Genomic DNA, 21,982 nt, shown 5'->3' on the forward strand with positions numbered 1-21,982 from the left:
CCTACTGGGAATCAGAAAAGATACAAAAAATGTTTTACCCACAACTGATGCTCCGTGATTCATATTGGTGTCCTTTACAGAAGATGTTTGAGAACACATTCACCTAACAAAGTGTTTGATAACATTTGGGACGTGTTGACGAGTTCATGACCTCACAGTATTATAGAGGTCTGGTTTTGGCCGGTTGTCGCCTCATGTTTAGCCGCCGGTTTTCAGCTTTTCTTCAGCACAACTTCTCACATTGCTTTAGTTGGATGGGCAGATTTGTTCTCTGTGACTATATCCACACTGATACATTTTTTTTAATTTGTAAATGCATCACTCTACCACTATTTGTAACCTGCCATCCACACCACTTTTGAGTTGTTGAGCCCCTAAAACAGAGAACTTTGTTAAGGCTGCTGCCCCTATTTGAGTTTGAAAACTCTGGGGCCATGTTGGTGGAAACAATGACACAGTCACCCGCATTTGCTTCACGATTGATTCTTATTAATTATGTCTCAACTGCAGCAGTGAAGCAGTAAAGGCAACGCGGTTCTTCCTGTAACAATTTCACCTCTTTATCAAATTGCTTTGCAACATTAGTTTTCCCCCCAGTAATAAAAGGCTGAGCGGACCGATGGCACAGCTGCAGTACGTTTTAAGTATCCTCGTAGCGATCCAAAAATGCATTGAAAATACTGGCCAAGTCGACTCTCATCGTCAGATCATTACCTACCACAAGCCTTGGAGTTGTGTATCGCACACATGCCCACCCACTGTATAATCAAAAAGTGAGTAACTCCAGACTCTTGTAATTGTTTAAGCTGGGGAATATTTCTCTGCTTCATTCCTCTCTGCCGTGAGTTGGCACCGTCAAAACACGGGTTGAATTGACACTGGGGAGAACCTTATAAGCAAATAAATAGTTTGCTGTATGTCTGGAAATGTGCAACGTCATTATTGTTTACTCATTAAGTATTTAGTCCTTCTCAGTCCTAAGCTGACAGCAAAGGTTCAGCTAACTTCAACAGGCATTTTGCCATGCATGTCTGCATTGGATCCAGACTTTTTTATTGTTAATGCATATTTCTATTTAGAGGCGCAGCAAAGATTTGTGAAAGCCCATGTCCAGAAGTAGAAGAGACGTAAACAATGTAAGAGTAAAATAACAGTCAATCTTTAGGCAAGTAAGAAAAACTACTCAAGGTACTTTATATGAACAAGTCAGAGCTGTAGAATGCCCTCTGGTTTATGTTTCCATTTATAGATGTTGACATATAAAGGATGTCCAACATAAATATAAAAAATATCCAATCTGGAAAGACGTAATATTTTTGTGTTTCCCATGGTGGTATATGATCCGTTGCAATAAAGATTTGGGGAAGTCCTGCAGGTCTGGAATTGGTATGTTCTTGAAAGCTAATCTGAATTTGACCCATTAATTTACGCCTCCACTGCTGTTGTCTGTAGGATTAAGAGTGCTTATCTTTATTTTTGTTGTTGATGTAACCACCTAATAAAGTGTGCGTGTGCATTGGATTCGTGCATTAGAGATGGAGATAGATTGTCTCTGTCTTGTCACTTGAGCTTCCTCTACATGTTTTGTAATTAATCAGGAGTTTTTCCTATTTTTGTTTCCAAAATATTTTAGAGGTCGTTTCTTGTTGAAATTGAAGCGAGCACAGTGAACCAAAAAAGGAATACGCTTAGAACACCAGGTGAAACCTTCACAGTCTCCTGCAACCCTCAAAGTGGAATGGATGGATGGATATTATGATATTATTAGCAAATTAATTACATTACATTTATCTTGAAGGGTTATGTTTCTTTCTACTTGAAAATTTATATTTTACCAGCATTCTGGTCTAATGTTTTTGTTGTCATCCATCAGCTATTGTGTTATTGTTTCTAAAAACGTTTGTCCTCACAAAAAACTAAGAAAACCAAGTCAAGGAATGTTTTGAATTAAGGATACAATTTTTGCACCGATATAAAATTTTCGCCTGATCAGAAATATCCTCCAGTTCGTCCTTCTGTCTGGATAAATCAAAATTAGTTGGTTTCCACACCAAGTATATGGTGGTCTTCACAGTCTGTAGTCTGTCATCTTTCATCTTAAGAAGACAGGGAGTCCGTTCAGTCTGTAGATATACTGTCATCCTCTTTCCTCTATATTCTTTGAAATCCAATCACTCCTTTTAACACTTAAGCTCTCGCCATCTGTAGACATTTATTGCTTATTGGAACAATTAAGTACATGCAAAATTAAACAATGACGAGGTTCCCTAGCACTGTTCTGCTTCTGCATTTGTGAGTGAGTAAATAGCATATTGGTCTACCTGTCCTCTTGTGCTCAGACGCTCAGTCTTTCTGTCGTCTGCTTTTTCATTTCTCCTTTTTTTGGTGAGTCAAGTTCCCAGCTTTGCACAACACACCTCTGCATCACATTTACCTTTTAATCTCAGAATGGCACCATTTGAAAGGAAGAGCATGAGACTAAACTTAGAACACTCATTGTCCTCAGAGAGATGATTAGAGAAGCATCACAGCTCCCAAGAGCAGCAAAACACATTGAAACATAATAGCACTGCTAAGAGCAAGTGTTGTTTCAAGATTGGAAAAATGTCCGAATGTTGGTGAGCTTAGTCTAAATTCATCTAATCATAGTCAACAACAGCATCGCACAAATCAAATTCAAGTGAAATCATTCAAATGCTTAATCGCTTACATCAGTGAAAAGTCTACAAGTTGTGAAATGTCATTTGTGATGTCACCTTCATATTATGGTGTGCTAGGAGGCTTGTACCAGATTTAGCACAGCTTTACCTCTAGCGGCCTCTAGTCTGTAAGTAAGCGTTAAAAGATTTCACCTTAGTGCAGTCATCTGTCCATTTGTTATTAGACTGTGATTTGTGCTAGAATGAAATCAACATGTTCAACAAAGCACCGGTATATAAACACCTTGTCAACAAGATGCTACCCTGCTGTACTGCATGCTGATCAGATTTTGTTCATACTTAAACTATAGAAAACTGGTTGTAATTTAGTTTCAGTGGCAACTTTTTTTTTTAACTTGCATATTTAACATATATATTTTGTTTAGTAGGGAAACCCCTCTCCTTATAAGATATATACAGCAATATACAGAGCTCGGCATCAAATCTAACTTCTAGGCTGTTATTATGTCCGTGTGTGTTTGTGGGTGAGTGTGTGCTGGTGAATGATTTTACATTTGAATGTGGAACTCTTGTGTGTTTACTGTATGAGCTGTCTGGGCCTCAGACAGAGGTGGAGCACTTCACGGGAACTTCCTCTGTTCTTCAACCACGACTAGACTGGACTCAGCTGTGCTAAATCAGCACACACGCGCGCACACACACATAGTTTGTTTAAAAATCAACTAATCTACCTCATTACACAGTCTGAAAGTCTACACTGCAGAAACAGCCAGCATTCTACTCATGCTGTCAGGAGAAGAAGCTATACAACGCCATAATAGAAGTTTAAGTTTCATGGTGTATTTTTAGTCAGCCTGTGAGTTTTTAAGGTAGAGTTTTGAGTTCATGGAAAATATCTCCTCAAAGTGGGTGGTTTCTGCAATTTTCACTCGAGCATACAGCACGAGCCCTATCTCACACCTGGTGCCAAGCCAAAGGCAAGTTTCACACTGACGCACTTGTCATTTTCCTGTTTAGTGCCCATGTTGTTTCAGCTTCAAAAATATGCACTTGCCCCCAGCTGACTGTCCATTTTCTAGTTGGTGTTAGAAGTAGTTGTGATCAAGCTCATTGTTGGTATGTTGCTTCTAGAGGCAATGGAAAGCAATTGCACATTTGATCAACAGCCTTTGATCAACGCTGCATTATCTTAAGGACACATTATCAAGGTAGTTATATGGGCCAATGTTGGTGGGTGCACAACAAGCGTACACTGCTGAAAAGCTGCACAGATAATTAGCTCATGCTCAAAGTTTCTCTTTTACAACTTCCCCGTTTTCATATCAAACTGCCAAGGTGCCAGCCCACCTGGCTTTTAAAGGTAATGGGAGATGGTAGTCAGGTTGTTTTATTGCATGTGGCACCAAAAACAACCCCATGGTTAATTACTGAACTAAGTGCATCCCCTTTCAACCATGCACCTGGTGCAGTGAGCCCTTTTTCCATCGTTAAACTCACAGAGTTGGATTTGGACATGCCCTACATGCACTTGTGCCATGCACATAATGACACTACTGCAAATCACTCCTCACTTTGTCATCACTCCTCTTTTCTGTGTTATTCACTTGTTTTCTCTTACTCCTTCTCTTCCCAAACAGATACATTGGAAAAGCAGACTCCATCACCATCAGTGTGTGGAACCACAAGAAGATCCACAAAAAGCAAGGCGCAGGTTTCCTGGGCTGCGTCCGCCTCCTGTCCAATGCCATCAACAGATTAAAAGACACCGGCTGTAAGTACCTTGTACTTGTTTTTGTGTTCTTGGGTTCATACTCTTTATCTTTGAACTTTTACTCAAAACAGGTTACAGGTGTCTGGTCCTTTCATGCTTTCTCTGCATGCTCACGGTGACCTTTACTCTAAGGTGCCAGCTTGGATTGTTTTGTTTATTACGATGATGTAATATCTGATGCTGTAATGCAACTGAAGAAGAATTCAGTCTTGCAAGCAAAGGTAGACAATAAAGTTGCTTTGATTTGATATATGCACATACATGCTGCACTTAACACACAGTCAGATTGACAAATGTGTGGCCCAGACCTACTGACGCACATATCTTGGAACTAGGGGGACTGTCTTTCCTGTGCCTCTGTTATATCTGGCTACAGCAGTGTGATAGCTAGCTAGCCTGCTGCTACACGTTTCCCCCTTTCGACACCGCTGCTTTTGCATCCCTAGCTCGTAGCCTGTCACTGCTCCTTTGCCAACCATTCATTGCCTTAAGATTTATGTTCACAGTACACAGGCATCTCCTTTAGGCAACACATATCAGAAATATAGCCTGGTATAGACATCTGGCACCTGGGACTAAATCAATACTCCTGATTCATTATAGAGCAATAAAACGTTCTGTCAAGGAAATAAATAGCTTTTCCTCCTGGCCCCATCTGACTACTCCTGTTGATATAGTTATTGTTGCTGTTTGGCACAAAATACCCTTTGATTCCCAGGTGATTCAGATTCGTATTTTCTCTATGCTGTCTACATGTTCACAAGCTTGTTAGCCCTGTCTGCCTTGTTGCCAGTACTAATCAGTTTATGCTTAATACACTTGACTGTTGCCCATACGCTCAAATGAACATTCCCTCCACTCATACTCATCCTTTTATTCAATATATTTACCTGAGCCATCATAAACACACAGCCACCTATGTGCTAGAAAAGGGCTGTCCAAACTAAGGCCCGCCATCCATTTTAAATTTGCCTGCCTCCAAAAAAAATGCTGTATTTTTGAAGAAATTGTACTTTCTTGATTCTTGTTGTTCTGGGTTTGTACCCTTGAATGCACTTATCGTAAGTCGCTTTGGATAAAAGCGTCTGCTAAATGAAATGTAATTTGATGGACTATGGCCCACTGTATTGCAGCTGTCCCTCAGAACGCCGCCATGCCCCCCCCACTGTCAACAGTCCGCTCCAGGGCAGGGGGACAGGGGGGCATGGCGGCGTGAGTGGCCCAGACCTTCGTATTTTGTCCTATATGTGGCCCTCGGGATAAAAAGTTTGGAAACCCCTGTGCTAGAACTACCCCACAGTTACATGTTTCTTCTTTCTCTATACATATCTGGCATTTCTTTCCGTTTCCATTCATCAGTTCCACACATTCATGCCCCACAACCACTTGAGGAGTTGTCTGTCTGACTATAATTGCCATTTGTTGGATGCGTTTTTATTCTAACTGCATAGTTGGATGCTTCCATAAATGTAGGCAGTTGTTCGGATGACCCACATGAAACAACAGCTTCGAAACTGTCAACCTGAATTCTTCACATACAAGTTCAGAATAGTTTCCAGCAATCTTTTTGTTTCCTCCTAAATGACATTCTTGGCTCATAAAGTTCACCCCCTAAACCAGCAAGACCCACAACAGCATCTGTGTCACCACAAAGACGGACCTTGACGGCCACGGCAGCCTGGTGCCTCATGATTTGCCCTTAGAATTACCCACAACTCCAAGAAACAGGCAGTATAGGCTCCAGTTAGGCTCCAGACCAGCCACTTACTGTACAGCAAACATGGTTGAAATTATACTTTCCCGTAGCCACAGTAGATGGACAGAGAGACATGATGTGTGACAAGACACACGTGCTCACTGCAGGCATTTGTCCTGTGTGCCCTGGTCACATGAAAATCTTTGTGACTATTTGAATGTTTCCATTGTAACCAAATATACACACACACAAACTCACATACGAACATTCTGGTTAACCAAAAGGGGATCCAACGATACTTTGCAAGAAGTCTGTCTGGCTCTACACTGAGCTCCACTTCCTGTAGCGTTGCAGACACAAATCCTCTGCCCCACTTCTGAACCCACAAACTCAGTAACACACTCACACCAGTTTTTTCTAAATGACTTGGCTGACTCCACGTGTTTGTGAACCCTGCTGTTGACTTGTCTGTCGTATTTATAGTGTTGATGTAATGACTAATTATATTTGCTGATCCGTCATGTTTCTACAGACATGCATATATACACATGCAGAGACAGATGTTCAGGAGCTAAATGAGCCAGTGAGTTTACATGCACATGTTCACACACATTTAATTACTTAGTTCAGTATTACACACATTTATCACAACGCTGAGGTATTGCATGGTGAGGGCTCGTGGTTAAAAGTCTGTAAATGTTGTGTCTCTCCGTTTCGCTCTTGTATAAAATAAAAATCTGCTTACTCTAGCCATGAAAGGCTCAGACCTTTGCTGTTTTGTCTAGAGAAGTATCCATAACAAATGCACACACACGTGCATACATAAACACACACACACATGCATACATAAACACACACACAGGTTTGTTTAGATCTGATATCCTCGACACAAAAACAGAAACTACATCATGCACATATGAAATCTAACAGGCCAGACGTGACAAAGACTTGACAAATCCTGTCACATGTAGAACTGGAGTATCTCTTTAACTCACTCACTCACTCACTCAATCTCCATTTTATGCCTCTTCTGCGTGTTTGCCTTTCTCTCCCCCAATCTGACCCTCACACTGTCTTATGTCTGTCTACGTTTTGGTCTACCTGCAGGACTCTTACACTGCACACACACACAAACACACACACATGCACGCATTAACGCACACTCTGCATTGTTAATAGTGCCAATTGATGCCACTCTGGGTCCTAGGGCTGGTTTGTATGCAAGTGTGTGCGCGTGTGTGAGACTGCAATGTGTCTGTGCCTGGATCTTGTTCAAATTCTTCCTGGGTTGTGTTACTGTGCTTTCAATGTTTGGCAGCACTATCATTCTTCAGCAGGGTAGATTGTTGTATGGTTTTGCTGTTTTATAGGCACACTAACATGAAGACTGTATAATGGATATTAAATGATGAATTTTCAAACAATTTATCTCAGCTTGACAATAGTGATGTTTTAAACTAAACAAGAATACCACTTGCAGGAGCGCATACCTCCACCATGGCCTAATCATTCCCCTTAAATTCAGTCAAGCTGCACCAAAGTGCACACATCCATTCCACTAAATGTGCCTTATTTATTTTATCTGGATCCATGAATTATTCCATGAGAAATTGTTGGCATGTTTATGACTCATACCACCTCCTTCCACCAAGCCTTGTGGAAATCTGTTCAGTACTTTTATGTTTAATGCTGCTAACTAAAAGACGAATGCAAATGAAAACACAACTTCCAGTAGGTAGTAATACAGGTTCCAAATGCTTTGCAGCACAAGTCAGTTTGGTCCCTGTTGGTAAAGATACTGGATTTCCTGCACTATTCAACCTCCTTGCACAAAATGCAGCACTGTTAAATACATGCAAATGTCTTTTAAAGATAGTTGAATCATTCTCAACTTAAAACATTGATTTCTTATAGTAAAAGTAGTAACAGCAATAGATGCCTGTTATTGGACACACCTTCCTAAGACCTGTTGGACCAAAAAACATTGTTGTTGAGCAAAAATGTTGAATTTGGTGAAGTATTAGCCACAACACAATCGGAGTTTGTTTGAGAATGCCCTACACTAGCCAGTAAAATATATGTGAGGCAAGCGCACATTCCTGGTAGATTACTTTGTTTCATTATTGTCAATGTTTGGCATTGACTCTTATTTTCTCCTTGAGTTCCACTCGGTCACACGATTGTTGGCATCGTGCGGTTCTTTAACGCGGTGATGTTTTTGTTCGGAACACGCTGTAACACAGTGTAAATATTTAAAAGTCTTGTATGTGAAATGTGTGCGTGGTTTTAAATGGGGACAGAAGCTGAGTAAATGTGGGTTTTTTTTCTTGCAGATCAGAGACTGGACCTGAATAAGCTTGGCCCCAATGACAATGATACTGTGAGAGGACAGATAGTAGGTAAGAAGCTCAACCTACCGTGTGGCAGAATAAAGTAGAGTCATCAGTTTGTGTGTTATGTCATCCTGTGTATTTTTGTAAAATTGTAAATTGTATTTATGAGTCAAACATTTTAAGGTCATGGTGTTTTAAAGCGCTGATTTGATTATTGCCTTCAGGAAACTGACTATTTCCCTGCATGTGTCATCCAAACTGTGAAGACAGAGTTCAGTTATTCCAATTAGCTAAATCTTCCAAAATTTACTGCACAAGTTGTTCTATTCACACCCCAAATATTTTGCATTCTTCACATGTGAAAGGCAAACACCTGGACCCCATTGTGAAAGAATTCTCCTGCGATCATGTCTGAAAAAAGGCTTATGTCTGGTTGTCTCAGTGCATTGTTTTATTTAAACATTACAAAACACAGCTTGACCCAGACTGTCTCAATCCTCTGACTCAGTTCATTACCTAACCACCAAACCCAACAAAGCATTTTTTTTGTGTTTACTCTCTGGCTTTATGATACAAAAACATGTTTGATATCTGTTACCCAAGAAAACCTTTTTATTTTTTTAATATTTTTGTCTTTCATTGACATCAGGAGAGAAAAGGAATCATGGACAATATAAAAAAATCACCAATGTATAAAATCATTTGTGGAGATTGAATACATGCTCCATGGGGATTTCATATAAAATGTTGACTGTGCCAAATATGAGTCATCAATATTTCAGCTGTGAGGGTAGAATTATGTTTTATCTGTTGTCTTTCTTGTCGTTAACTGTAGTAAGTCTCCAGTCCAGGGATCGCATCGGAACAGGAGGACCAGTGGTGGACTGCAGTCGTCTGTTCGACAATGACTTACCTGATGGGTCAGTATTTTTACATGTTTTCCTTTTAAATTGATATTAAATCCATTTTCTGGAATTGCTTGGTTAGGAGACTGCAGAGTGACAGCAATATTCACATTGTAATATTATGGCAGGGCAGTAGCTTGAAAAGTGAGGTGTGTGTATATAAGCTATGTCCCAATTCAGGGGCTCCCCTCTTCAGGGCCCATGAAGACAACCTCCTCCATAGACCACGTAGACCACTAAGGCCAAACTGAAATGTGATGGTCTGGTCTGCAGAGGGATTCTACAGAGGATCCGCCTCACCAGCTTGTCCCACACTTTTTGCTGTTGCCTAGCAACAGAGCTGCAGTTGGACATGACAAGAACATTTTAAAGCCCCTTGGTTTTTTAACACGTGCACTGTTAGCTGTTGGGTTGAATTCAAGCATGATACTCAAGTATCTGATCTCGTCGCTTGCGGGCGCCATTACCTTTTTGAAAGTTTGTTCTTAACCAAATCCACCTGTTGGAGCCTTGGTTTCTCTCGGATGAAGGGATGCATTTGTCTTCCACATTTGAAGTAGTATTCAAAATGTGACAGTCCTTTGACACAACCAGTCTTGAACTGCAGTCTTTGAAGGATGCAGCCAGTGAAATGGGGAACAAAAGCTGTGAATATTACTGCTAATCTATATGTTTTCATTGTGGACATTGATTTGTTTATGATACATTCTAACCTGTTTGTCTTAACATGTCATGAATCAGGTGGGAGGAGAGGAGGACAGCTTCTGGAAGGATACAGTATCTGAACCACATCACACGTACCACACAATGGGAGAGACCTACCAGGTAAACCTGCACACACGCAGACATCCCTGAATATCACCTCAGATGATGTAGACTTGTATGAAGGTGAGCCATGCAAAAATGCAAGCTTTCCAATGGCTCAAATCTTATTGTCTTCAACATGCCACAGTGTTTAGTACAGCAGTCACACTATTGCAATCCACAACAAACTTGACCTTTTACAGAAAAGCGAGGGGGGTGGTTCTATTGATGTGCTTGTACCTTCCTGCAGTTTCCTTTTCAAAAGAAAAGAAACCCTCCACTTAGCTCGACTCACAACTCAACAATAACAGTCTGTTGGTCTGCAACACACACACACACACACACACACACACACTCACACGCACACCTGATTAAACTAGCCAGCCAGTTGGGCAGCCAGGTTTTACTTGGCCCCTGTTCCTGCAGGAACAACTGTCGCCTCCTTGCTTGGCTCATATCAGTGAAGCCTTTTGGGTAGTATCCAACCCCCCCAGAAATTAACACCAGTTCTCCACCGCCTCACCCTCTATTACTCCACATCTCTTTTGTGGTCCCAAGGCAGCAAAGCAGAACAAGGTATATGAAAATGGTGAAGATTGTTCAGTTTGGGATTGTGTAGGAGGGAGAAAATACTGATAAGTGATTGAAGATGAGAAGGTCCATGAAAAAGACTGATGACAAATGTAATGTGGTCCATCAGCTATTTGTGAGGAATACTTGAGCTTGGCTCAGAGACAGGGAAAATGAATAGAACATGGAGACCGGACAATGGAAAAAGGAGACAGAGGGGCTAATTAATTGGGCATTGGAGGAGGAGGGAGTTGAGGGGGGAGCAGGTGGGTTGACAGCCAGACAGTGGTCAGACACACATGTGCACACACACACCTAGTGTTAGTGAGCCAATCTGTCTGTTTGTGTCTGCTTATCCGATATCTGCTCTAGATGTCCGAAAAAAACACACTTTAATGTTCTACTATAGTCTTCTGGGTTGCATTGGTTTTTGCTACCCATAATCATCCGTAGCACTTTAATCCTAACCGTAACCATGAAATACTTTATTTCCCCTTGAGGACTGATGACACACACTGTTTTCCAATAATTACACTACACTTGTGCTTATGTCTAGACATCACAATAAGAAATACTGCTGCAACACCTACAACTTAAGCCGTGTTACACCAACTCCCAGTTGCATACCTCTTTGCACACTTCACAGCCAGGTTTCTGCACGTAGAGCTTAATACTGCTCACAGTCACATCTGGTTAATAAAGACGAAAGTCATTCAATTTATTTCACATCCAGTTCCATGTAACAAACTTATCTTTTATCAAAAATGCTGTAAAATGTGTCTAATTTCCAATTTGTCATTAAATTTTTGTTTTGCATTATTGTAGAAATATGGAACTTGAAAATAGCACTGAAGAAATAAATAAACTCTGAAGAACCCTCATTAAGAGGACCATAACCTTTATACACATGAACATGCATACTCTCTGTTGTTTCCCAGGCCGGCGTCTGAGTACTCCAGTCCATCAGGGCGTCCACTGAGCTGCGTGGTGGACGAGAACACACCAGTGATGACACCCGTCAATGGGGCAGAGGCCAGTGTCCCACCAGGTGAACCCAGGATCCAGGAAAGACGGGTTCGATCGCAGCGGCATCGTAACTACATGAGTCGGACACACCTGCATACACCGCCGGACCTCCCAGAGGGTTACGGTGAGTGATGGAAACACACAGACAGAAGCACACCCTCTACGAAGTGAATGTCTGTTTATAAGTCATTCTGTAAAAGTAGAGAATAAAGGGGGGCCGTGTCTCACAGTCTCACATCATATTGTCTAGTTGTGATCATACGATTAGCTGCTCATCCCCACACACAGCTGGTGTGAAACAAAAGCATCACATGATCGGATCACACAGCAGCTACACTGTTTTTGGCCATTGTTCAGCTGCATGCATATAGCATTGTACAGTTACCAGAATTACTGATGAGGTCTCAGGTCATACCCGAAGAACATAAAAGATAAACAAACTTATAACATAGTGAGTTGCTCTTATGCTGTGCCTTGTTTGGCGCCTGCAGGCATTTATACCTCTAATGACGAGAATACAATTTAAATGCTCCTTCTTTCATCTTGTCTCGTTTTCTCTCCGTCTGTTTCTTTGTGCTCTTTCCTCAGACTCACTCTAACTTTATCTGTTAATCCTCTTCTCATCCTCTCTTGCTCTTTCCCAAAGCACCACATCATCACAACTTCATTCAAACCATACTGTGTGTTCCTCTCCTCTCCTCTCCTCTCCTCTCCTCTCCTCTCCTCTCCTCTCCTCTCCTCTCCTCTCCTCTCCTCTCCTCTCCTCTCCTCTCTGTTTTCAAACACTTCCAGCATTGGAATGTTTTGGTTTGCAGACTGATACTCCCACAGCGAAGAGAAGCAAGCTTGGTGTTCCGTTCAGAAAAGGCACTTTAAGTTACTGGTTGTTCTTTGTTGTACTGTAATTATTCCGCTGACTGTACGACATTCAAATGCATCGAAAAAATAATGCAAAAGCTGAAGGATATTTTTCATAGTCGACCACAGAACCCCACAGAATACCCACAGTCTGTAAAATAGATTATTATTCTAAGTGTGCGGTTGTGTGCCAGTGATTTAGAATGGCACTGTTGGACCTCTGCCCCCCTTTTGAAATGTCCTGCTGTGTCCACTGAGGCTGGCCGAGGTCGGACAAAATGAGTCACTGATGCCCAACAGCTAGTGAGCTTTCTTCTTCAGCTGAACCCTCTGAACTGGTGCCTGGGTGTGGTAGGAGAGAGCGTGAGAGAGAAAGAGAGTGAACAAGGGAAAAAAGGGGAATGTGTGAGGGGAGAAAAAGACTGGGAGAGGTGGGTCGGAAATGAGTTGTGCCAGTAGGAAGTGGGGGGTGGTGATGGATTAGTGGGTGAATATACATGCATGAACACCATGCCCATGCAACACCACACACACACACATACACATACACACACACACACACACACACACACACACACACACACACACACACAGACTCCATTCATCAGTGGATGAGATAGAATAAAAGGTCCAACAAGCCAGTGACAGATTATAAATGAGAACCATTCTCCTCAGATTTCATCTCAGTGTCCCCAGCTCCCTTATTTGTTTACAGTATATTATATACGTGGGTTTGGCTGAAACCCTTTACTCTCCATTTCCTTTGGTTTTAGAAATTAATTGGACCGGATGATTTTCAACACACACACTAACCTTAAAGAGAAAACAAGTAAACTAGGATGCATCAAGGAACTCTCTGCGAGGAAAAACACTTATGAAAGTCTCTAATCTGATTAATTCCCCCTCACATTTTATCCCCCCCCCCCCCCCCATACTCACGGGATAAGCCCACTGGGGCCTGGACGGGAACTAATTGATTACATTGGCATACACCTCTCACAAACTCTTAGTTCAACATTGTCCCAGCAGTTTGCTTGTCACGTGTATCATTAACAGACTTCCCCTTCTCCAAAATACACACGCTCACTATCTGCACCGGTGCCTACCGGGACTCCATTGCACAACAATAGTCGCTGCAACAGTTCCAAATTGTTTTGCTGCTGTTTTTGTCTTTTGATAAATTTAATAAAATCCACTGTCTTTTGTTTTTTTAGAGCAAAGAACAACTCAGCAGGGCCAGGTCTACTTCCTCCACACACAGACTGGAGTCAGCACCTGGCATGACCCCCGGGTACCCAGGTACATTTCTGTGCATTTTCCATTGTGTATTTTTCAACTTAATTGTTCAGACCTGCCTGTTTGGAATGGGGTGATGATGGGGTGATGCTGGTTGCAGCTTTCTCTCTGAAACTTTCTGAATACTTTTCATAAAAACTTGAACACTTTTCTTTTTATAATTCACATGTGTGGCTTATATATAGGTTTTGAATTACTGATTTACCCTAACCCTTCTAACATATAGTAACAACAAGTAATTAAACATATTGACTTGAATATATGATAATGCTCCACAGTGCACAACACTGTATTGTATTAATCCCTATATACAAACTGACATATATTCCCAAAACTGACAGAAGTAAGCTGGATGTTACTGGGTTGAATCAGACCTAGTTACTCCTTTTTGTCAAATTTCATGCCTGGGTCAGCCAAAATACTGACCTCTGAGTCCGACACAGAGCAAGAAGAACATTTCTGTACAGATGTTGATCTGAACACAGTGGTCCTGCATTCCATCAATCTGTTTCACCAACTCTCAATAGTCCACTAGTTAACTCACCGGAGACTGCAGGCAGTGCTATTGCGTTACGTTTTTGGCCATGTCTCGATGTAGCCGCTGCTCAGGGATGAAGCACATGCGTGTAACGTCCAACTCACAGCAGCAACTCTGGGTTTGGTCATCTTGGACAGAGCCACTAAAATGACCCAGTATTTTGTGATGAGTGCAGCGAGGCATGTTCTTTGTCCCTGACTTCACACAAGGACAAAGTGTTCACACACACACATATAATCACAAGACCTCCTGAGGCTACGGCCTTGTCCCAGATCAGGACTTTTCTACTGACAGAAATGTCAGTGTGCTGGACAGAAGAAGAATCTAGAAATTGGAGCAGTAACTTTGTCAGGTGGCTAATGGCCATGTTCATGCTGCTAATGGTCCTGGGTCTTTTGATTGGATGATTCTTGTGAAGCTTCTGTAAAAACCTTCATGTAATTGTTAACCCATATCAAATCCCTCATATGTGTTCTGTCGCTAAATCTGTCGTTGATGGACTAATGTTGAGTTTTAGTTATTTAACTATCATCTGTTCAAAATGAAGGATTTATTCAAGAGTTGCTTATATTTATGTTGTTTAGAAAATAAATTAACTAAATATCATATGTGAGGACACTTGTGTCACTGATGCAGAGCAGGATGTTTAATTCTAAGATAACAATCTGTACTTTGTTAATACCGTACTCAATTATACAATAAAATACCAAATCATGTTTGTTAAGAGGACCTTTTCTCCCATCTGAGACCATTCAGTCACTTTAAAAGGCATCATAATTCTAAAGTCCTAGAACTACTTGACTCCTGGTTTTGGTCTGCAGGCCCTGTAGCTTTATACAGTATGTGTGTTTGTATTTCTAATTTAATTCAGCATTTGGTTAAACTTGTATACACGTATAATGAATGGCTTTTATTTATTTTGTTCAGGGACTTGAGCAACGTGAACTGTGAGGAGCTCGGCCCACTGCCTCCAGGTTGGGAGATCAGAAACACAGCCACCGGCCGCGTCTACTTTGTTGACCACAACAACCGGACAACACAGTTCACAGACCCACGACTGTCTGCTAACCTGCACCTAGTACTCAAGTGAGTGTCTCACAGACTGCGTTACCAAGGCCAAAGAATGGCTTTTATTGTTCCATTATTTTTATTTTTTTAAATAAAAGCAACATTGTACGCCTACATTACTCCTTCAAAACTGAAATGGTAAATTATGAGGCTGCTTTGTGCGGCAGCATGGTGATACACTGGTACCCAGGTTGGCTGAGGTCTTTCTTTGGAGAGTTTGCATGTTCTCCATGTGTCTATGTAGGTTTTCTTTGGGTACTGCAGCTTCCTTCATCTTTTTCTTATATTCTTTGGACTTTTCTCCCCTGTATAATATTTTCTGTGTCCTTTCCTCTTTCATTGTTCCTTTTTTAAATTATATCCCCTATTGTGGTTTCTATGCTCTATTCCTCTCCTCTGTCATTCATCTCCTCTTTTTGTGTCATTTTCTCACTCTTTGTTTTTCTCTGTCTCTTCCCCCCCCTTCTCTATTCTCCTGCAGCCCAAGTTCCAATGGTTCCCGTGTGGCCATGGAGAGCCAAAACACTAACCTCAGGTAACCCGCGCGCGCACACACACACACACACACACACACACACACACACACAGTGTGACAAATATGCACATTCCCACCCTTGCATGTAGGAAACTGTCTGTATGGATTTTCCCATTTGCACATGGTCTGGGACATATATGTACAACAATGTGATCAGCACTCACAGGCTGACAGACATTTTCATACTCACAGCTGTCTGTATAAAGCAGTTTCAGCAGCAAGTCAATCACAGCTTCATGCACACACACAAAATGCTGACTTCCACATTGGAATGTCCAGTCGGTGTGTATCAATGCATACACATGCACGTTTATGTGTTTACGTGCATGTTTTGTGCAACCACTTCAGAACTGACCTTCCATTTGACCCTGAGTGTCATTGAAGTTCAAGGCACAGACATGACACACACTTATCTTTCTTCTTTGCATATTTGTGTTTATGTAAAAACGTTTTTTTCTGAAGCAAAAAAAGATATCACCTGCTCGTACAATCATCATCCTGTGCCAATGCACCTTACGTAGGACATTTCATACAAACCACTACAGTGAAAAGGTACATACTCAGCAGTTTTAACTTAATTTTAATAATTATCATTTTTCTATTGCTTTTTTCTACTTCTTTATTCTTGTGTCTAACTGCACTAGATGCAGCGCTATTTGCCACTTGCTTGCGTATGCTGACGTGCTACTGTGAGCTATGGTCTGTTTTTACCATCCACACAGACCGCCAGACTTCATCGTTTTTAAATTGTGGTATCAATGTACCATGTGTGTGAGAGTGTATTTCATGTGTTTACATGTGCAAAACCATAGATTGAATTAATTCTGTAGGAGAAGTTTACACACTCACCATACCCCTAACCCTGGCTGTGTGTAATGGAGAGTTGTCAGTCCATCTTTCAGTGTGTTTGTGCTCTCTGTCAGCAGTCTGCCTTCACTTGAGCTCAGTTCGCAGCCTGCTAAGCCAGCAGAGAGGCCTGATAAAGCCGACCCCGCTAGGGAGAATAATACAAAACACGTGTTAGCACAGCAGCTGTTAGCGAAGTACCAGTTCTCATAGACTCAGTGAACACACATGCGCTGAAGACTTGAGTTGTGTGTTTGCTCTTCAACTTTGCATTAAGTGAAAGTGATGGCTAGTAAAAGCATCTGTGAAGAAAAAGCGATTCATGTGGAAGGAACTTGTGATTGTTATATATGAATCACTGAGAAAAGACACTGCATGACAAACTGAAATCTAGGATTGTTTAAAGGTTTGTTGGCTGTCTTGTAATTTCCTTTGCATCCAGCCTGTAAATGTATGAGGCTGAAATCCCCACAACATGGAGATGTAGAGATTTTCTTCCCCTTTTTCTTTTTTAGAGCAAGTTCTTGGTCAAGATCTCTTGCAATAACAGCGGCTGGCACGACAGACATGTTTGAGAAATCAACATCTGGTCATTTGGTTAAATAGTATCCATATGTGTCAGAATAGCCCCTGGTTGTGAGTTGAGGCTCAGCTATGTTCTCCATTCTGCATCATTAACTGCTTGTCTGACTCCTTATTAGGAGAGATTTGAATAGAGCCAGACAAAGTTTTTGAGCTTTGGGAAGGTCAAAATTAACAAGTTCTATTTTTAATGCAGCTATTTTAGATGTGTACTGATTGATAAAAACTCTCTCTACAAACAGTTCATGTCAGTAATTGTTTGCATGTTATCTGGCCTATATCTGAATAAATAAATGACCGAAGTCTTTGCCAAATTTGGACATGTGGCCTTTCAGGTTCTTGACAAAAGTTTAAGCAAATCAGATATTTATTCTGGCTTTAAGGACTAATAATCTAACAGCCACATTTCAAGCAAAGAGAAGTAGAACTTGAAGGGGTCAAGAAATCATGGTGTTCTTTTTTCCCCAAAAAATGTTGTATATGTAAAGTATTATAGGCAGACTGTGAAGGTATATGAGCTCAAACTCAAATAGTTTGACAGTTGTTAGACAAAAACGCCACTTCTGCCTAGGTACGTCTCGTCCTTATTAAACCTCTGGTGATAGTTTAAGTGTCAACTTCAGTTTGTTTTTCAAAATTGCTCATACAGTATTTATTCAATTATTTATTTTCCTTCTGTGATAGATATTGAATCGTATTAGACAAGTGTAGTACAAACTATGTTGATGAGACTGCCGACTGACTTTGGCTCTGATAAGCTATATTTTATTGGGCGGGCTTTTAACGATCCAGACATGATCTGGTATTATTTACTGTGAGTGAGGCTCAAATACACATAGGGTGTCTGACAGCAGGCCCATTAAAAGAAACCGCAATGGTCAGTGTTATCTTATTATTCCTTACGACCTGTTTTTATACACAGAGATTGAATGCTGGTTTATGGGAACGTGTTTGAAGAATAAATCAAAACCAAACAGAATCCTAACCCTTTTTTCTATTATCTACATGGTTGCATAGATATTGTATTGATCTCATATATTGTCTTCACATACTGTCTAGCGTTTATCTTGCCGCGTTTTATTTCAAAGTTTCAAATCGGTATCCCTCGTTAGTGCATTGCCTCAGTCACTGTTGTTTGCTCATATATATAAATCCTTTCTCAGCAAAATTCCTACCTATTATTTTAAACTCATGGACATCATAATCTTAGTTCTCTGGACATTTTGTGTTTGTTCCCAAAGTCTGGACTGAATTGGGAAAGAAAGCTCTGAGGTTTCCAGCACCAATGCATAAAATAATTGTTATTAATTAATTATTACAGAAAAACTACTGGACAGATTAGCTAGAAACTCGATAGAAGGTCAGGGATCTGACATGAAGGGTGGAGCCAGGAATTTAATGTCACATTCTCTGCAGCGTTTCCCACAGAATTCGTTCAATCTATGGCGGTAGCTCTCATGTGCAACAGATTCCAAGTGACAGTTACAGAGACTAAAGAATGAAAGACAATAAATAAATAAACAGAATTTAGTAAACATAGGGTTAAATAGAAAGAATATTTTCATCTTATTAAACCTTTATAAAAGTATTTTTTCTGATTGACCTGCTGACAAAGCCTGTAGATGCATTGTCGGTAGTTTGAGCTTAAGCAACTAATTTAATTTGCATCTCTGACCATGTGTATCCTTTAACACTCTGTTATCAGACGTCTGTGAGATTAAATGGCGTGGAACAGATCTGATATTTCATCACTGTGAATCTACAGTTAGCACCTCAGTTGACTGCGCCACCAGGACACGTTTTGGTTTAAATGTGACTCCGACAGCCACATCGTCGTCGACCTCAGACTGATGAAAGCCTTGAGTTGTCTGACAGTCAGACACAGCTACATTACTGTGGTCTGCCACACTGTTTCTCACATACCCAGCTTCCTCCCTTGCACCAGCTCATAGTTTATGTCTGCAAGATTACATCAGTGTTTGCTGAAGGTATTTTGGTTTGGCTCTGGTTTTTAGTTTAGTGGCTTTTCTTTCAATCAATTTATAAATCTTCCCCAGATTTAATCTCGACATTTGGATTGATGTGTTAAAAAGTGCTGATTAAATTTGGTGTATTATGGCTGTGTGGTATATGTAACCTTTGAAATATAAGTAGGATTAGCATTAAATCCCAGGATGTCTACGATATGCACTGTGACTGAACTTTTTGCTCGTCTGGTGTATACAGTGTTTCTACATGTCTTGATTTAGTAACTTTGTAAGTATGATTTCATCAGGAAAATTAAATGAAAGCTGATTATTTCTGTCAGGGCGGATTTTTGCAAATCTTTCATTCTCTGAAAGTGTCTTCAGATATTTTAGTCTCATCACCACAGTCTGTCTGCTACTGGTTTCCTGTACTTCATGTACTTTTGGAGAAGGTAGTGTGCAGATGTGGGCGCTTGGCAGCTGGGAAAAATGTTAGAGCTCACATCTTAACTGGCAAAACACACATATTATCCAGGTAAATCACACACACACACACACACACACACACACACACACACACACACACACAAACATACATACTGTATATATGTACACATTGTCTCCATGTTGTGCAGAGTCTGCAGTATCGCTCGCCACTTTTTGCCTGACCTGTCTGCCAGGCCAGTGTAAAGAGCAGGGCAGCAGCTGATACTCTGAGCAGAACAACTCATAAAGGACCCTTTGATTCTCTGGGCTGGTTCGGGAGGGGGTGCCGAGTGGGTGTGTTATGGCGGCTGGTGCTGCTTTCACACCCCTACACTTACTCAACACTCACTGCAGCCCACCTGTGCCAGCTGCCACAGTAAAAGGGGCGAGTATACTTAGTCCTACACAAACAGACATGCAGACTAGCTCTCGTGGGCCTGCTCCCCCTTTGCCTGACACACACCCAGTCTGCCTCCACTGCTAACACAGATGATGGAGGCCGATCATGACTCCGCAGGTTCAGGTGCAGGTGATCCAGTTCAGGAAAAATGTTCACTCCCTCAATTCTTGACTTCTTCAGCTTCTTTCCTTCCACCTTGAAATAACAATATTCATCAAAATCATCTGGCTCTCACATTGAATTTGAAAGTTTATATTTCTTTCCAAACTTCGTATTTCACCCGAGCTGTCACAGCAATTGGAACCTTTTTTTTTCTCGTCTCAGGCAGATATTTCAGCTCTGCTGTGCTTGTATTTTCTATATTTACCATCAAATATGCAGAGCTCGTCCCGTTTGGAAACCAGAGAGGACGAACTATGTCGAAAACGTATTTTTAATTACACCGTGTCCTCCGAAGGAAAAAAAAAGTGCGCTGAAATTATGCTCTTATTATATGGTTCTTGAACCTCCCAGCCAAAAGCAACTCATTCCGTTTTGTTTTAAGGTCATCTTTTCTTCCCCTCCTCATTCCTTAAGTGGTTTTCAGGACTGCTCCGCTGCAGTCTACCCTTTCTTTGACATGCTAGGAGCCTCGGCGCCTGCCAATAAAATAAATAGCAGTGGACTTGATTATACAGGGATAGACTGGTGAAACACTGCACCCATTTAGTTTGGAAAGCCCATATAGGTGAGGCCTTTTTCAAGCTACTGAACCAGAGAACCCAGAAGTACAATGAGTGTTGCAACACGTGGGTGGCTACATGCTGCTACCTTAGAAGGCCTCTCTTTCCTTAAGATACCAATTCAGGCCTCTTGTTTTGCTGCCTTTCTTTGGCCAGTAGCAGCAGCCTCAACACTCCTCCCCCGGCGGAGGACAGTCGCCTCTTTTCTAGAAGTCATCTGCTGGCTCAGCATCTCTCCACGGCTAAACGAGGGCTGCTGTCCTGTGAGATTATGTTTTTACGAGGCCCACCCAGACATCTCACCACCAAGACAACAGCGAGCGCCAGAGGAAGCCAGAACACTGACCATGGCACACATCTCTGCCAAAAGCGTACAAGAATGTATCTCAACCTTTCTCAGAATATACAGGCTCTGAATGGCAACAGAGCAGAAGTGGATACAGCTCAGGCTTTAAATTCCCTGAGGTAAGATCCCAGGTGACAGGCTTGTTTCCCAGCTCACGCTCTTTACCTCACTTAACCGTGCTCATCGGAAATTGCAAAACAGTGCTGCACTTTGGCCAGGCAAACTTGAACACAGTGCAGGGGCTGGATTTTTACATTTATCAGAACATCATTTGTAGCCCAGAGAGATTCAGTGCCATGCTGATAGAAAAAAAGACTGTTGGATAAGAATAAGGAAAGGTGGCAGCTCCATCAGTTGGATGATGTAAGTTCCAGTCGTGGTTGATGGTGGGCAGGGGTTTCCAGTAGGTTGGAAATCAATCATGTCAGTCAGCCTCTCAAGGCTTTAGACAAGAAGTTACGATTTTTTGGGATGCAAAAGACTTGATGACGCACACAGCTGGCTATTTAGGGGCTATATAAAATAATTAAAGTTTGAGGGGTTAGACATTGAGAGAAACTAGCCAGAGGCACC

At 41.4% G+C, this 21,982-nt stretch overlaps 1 protein-coding gene across 1 annotated transcript in view; it reads left to right on the top strand.

Moving 5' to 3' along the window:
* LOC133953596 (E3 ubiquitin-protein ligase SMURF2-like) overlaps positions 1–21,982 on the top strand; it is a 59,386-nt gene that overhangs the window by 26,899 nt on the left and 10,505 nt on the right. The window contains exons 4-11 of the mRNA XM_062387582.1: positions 4,298–4,431; positions 8,461–8,526; positions 9,296–9,380; positions 10,107–10,190; positions 11,678–11,889; positions 13,838–13,922; positions 15,385–15,543; positions 16,007–16,060. Coding sequence (XP_062243566.1) covers positions 4,298–4,431; positions 8,461–8,526; positions 9,296–9,380; positions 10,107–10,190; positions 11,678–11,889; positions 13,838–13,922; positions 15,385–15,543; positions 16,007–16,060 — 879 coding nt within the window. The remainder of the gene's footprint in view (positions 1–4,297; positions 4,432–8,460; positions 8,527–9,295; positions 9,381–10,106; positions 10,191–11,677; positions 11,890–13,837; positions 13,923–15,384; positions 15,544–16,006; positions 16,061–21,982) is intronic.

Source organism: Platichthys flesus, chromosome 5, assembly GCF_949316205.1.
Source record: "Platichthys flesus chromosome 5, fPlaFle2.1, whole genome shotgun sequence".
Lineage (NCBI taxonomy): Eukaryota > Metazoa > Chordata > Actinopteri > Pleuronectiformes > Pleuronectidae > Platichthys > Platichthys flesus.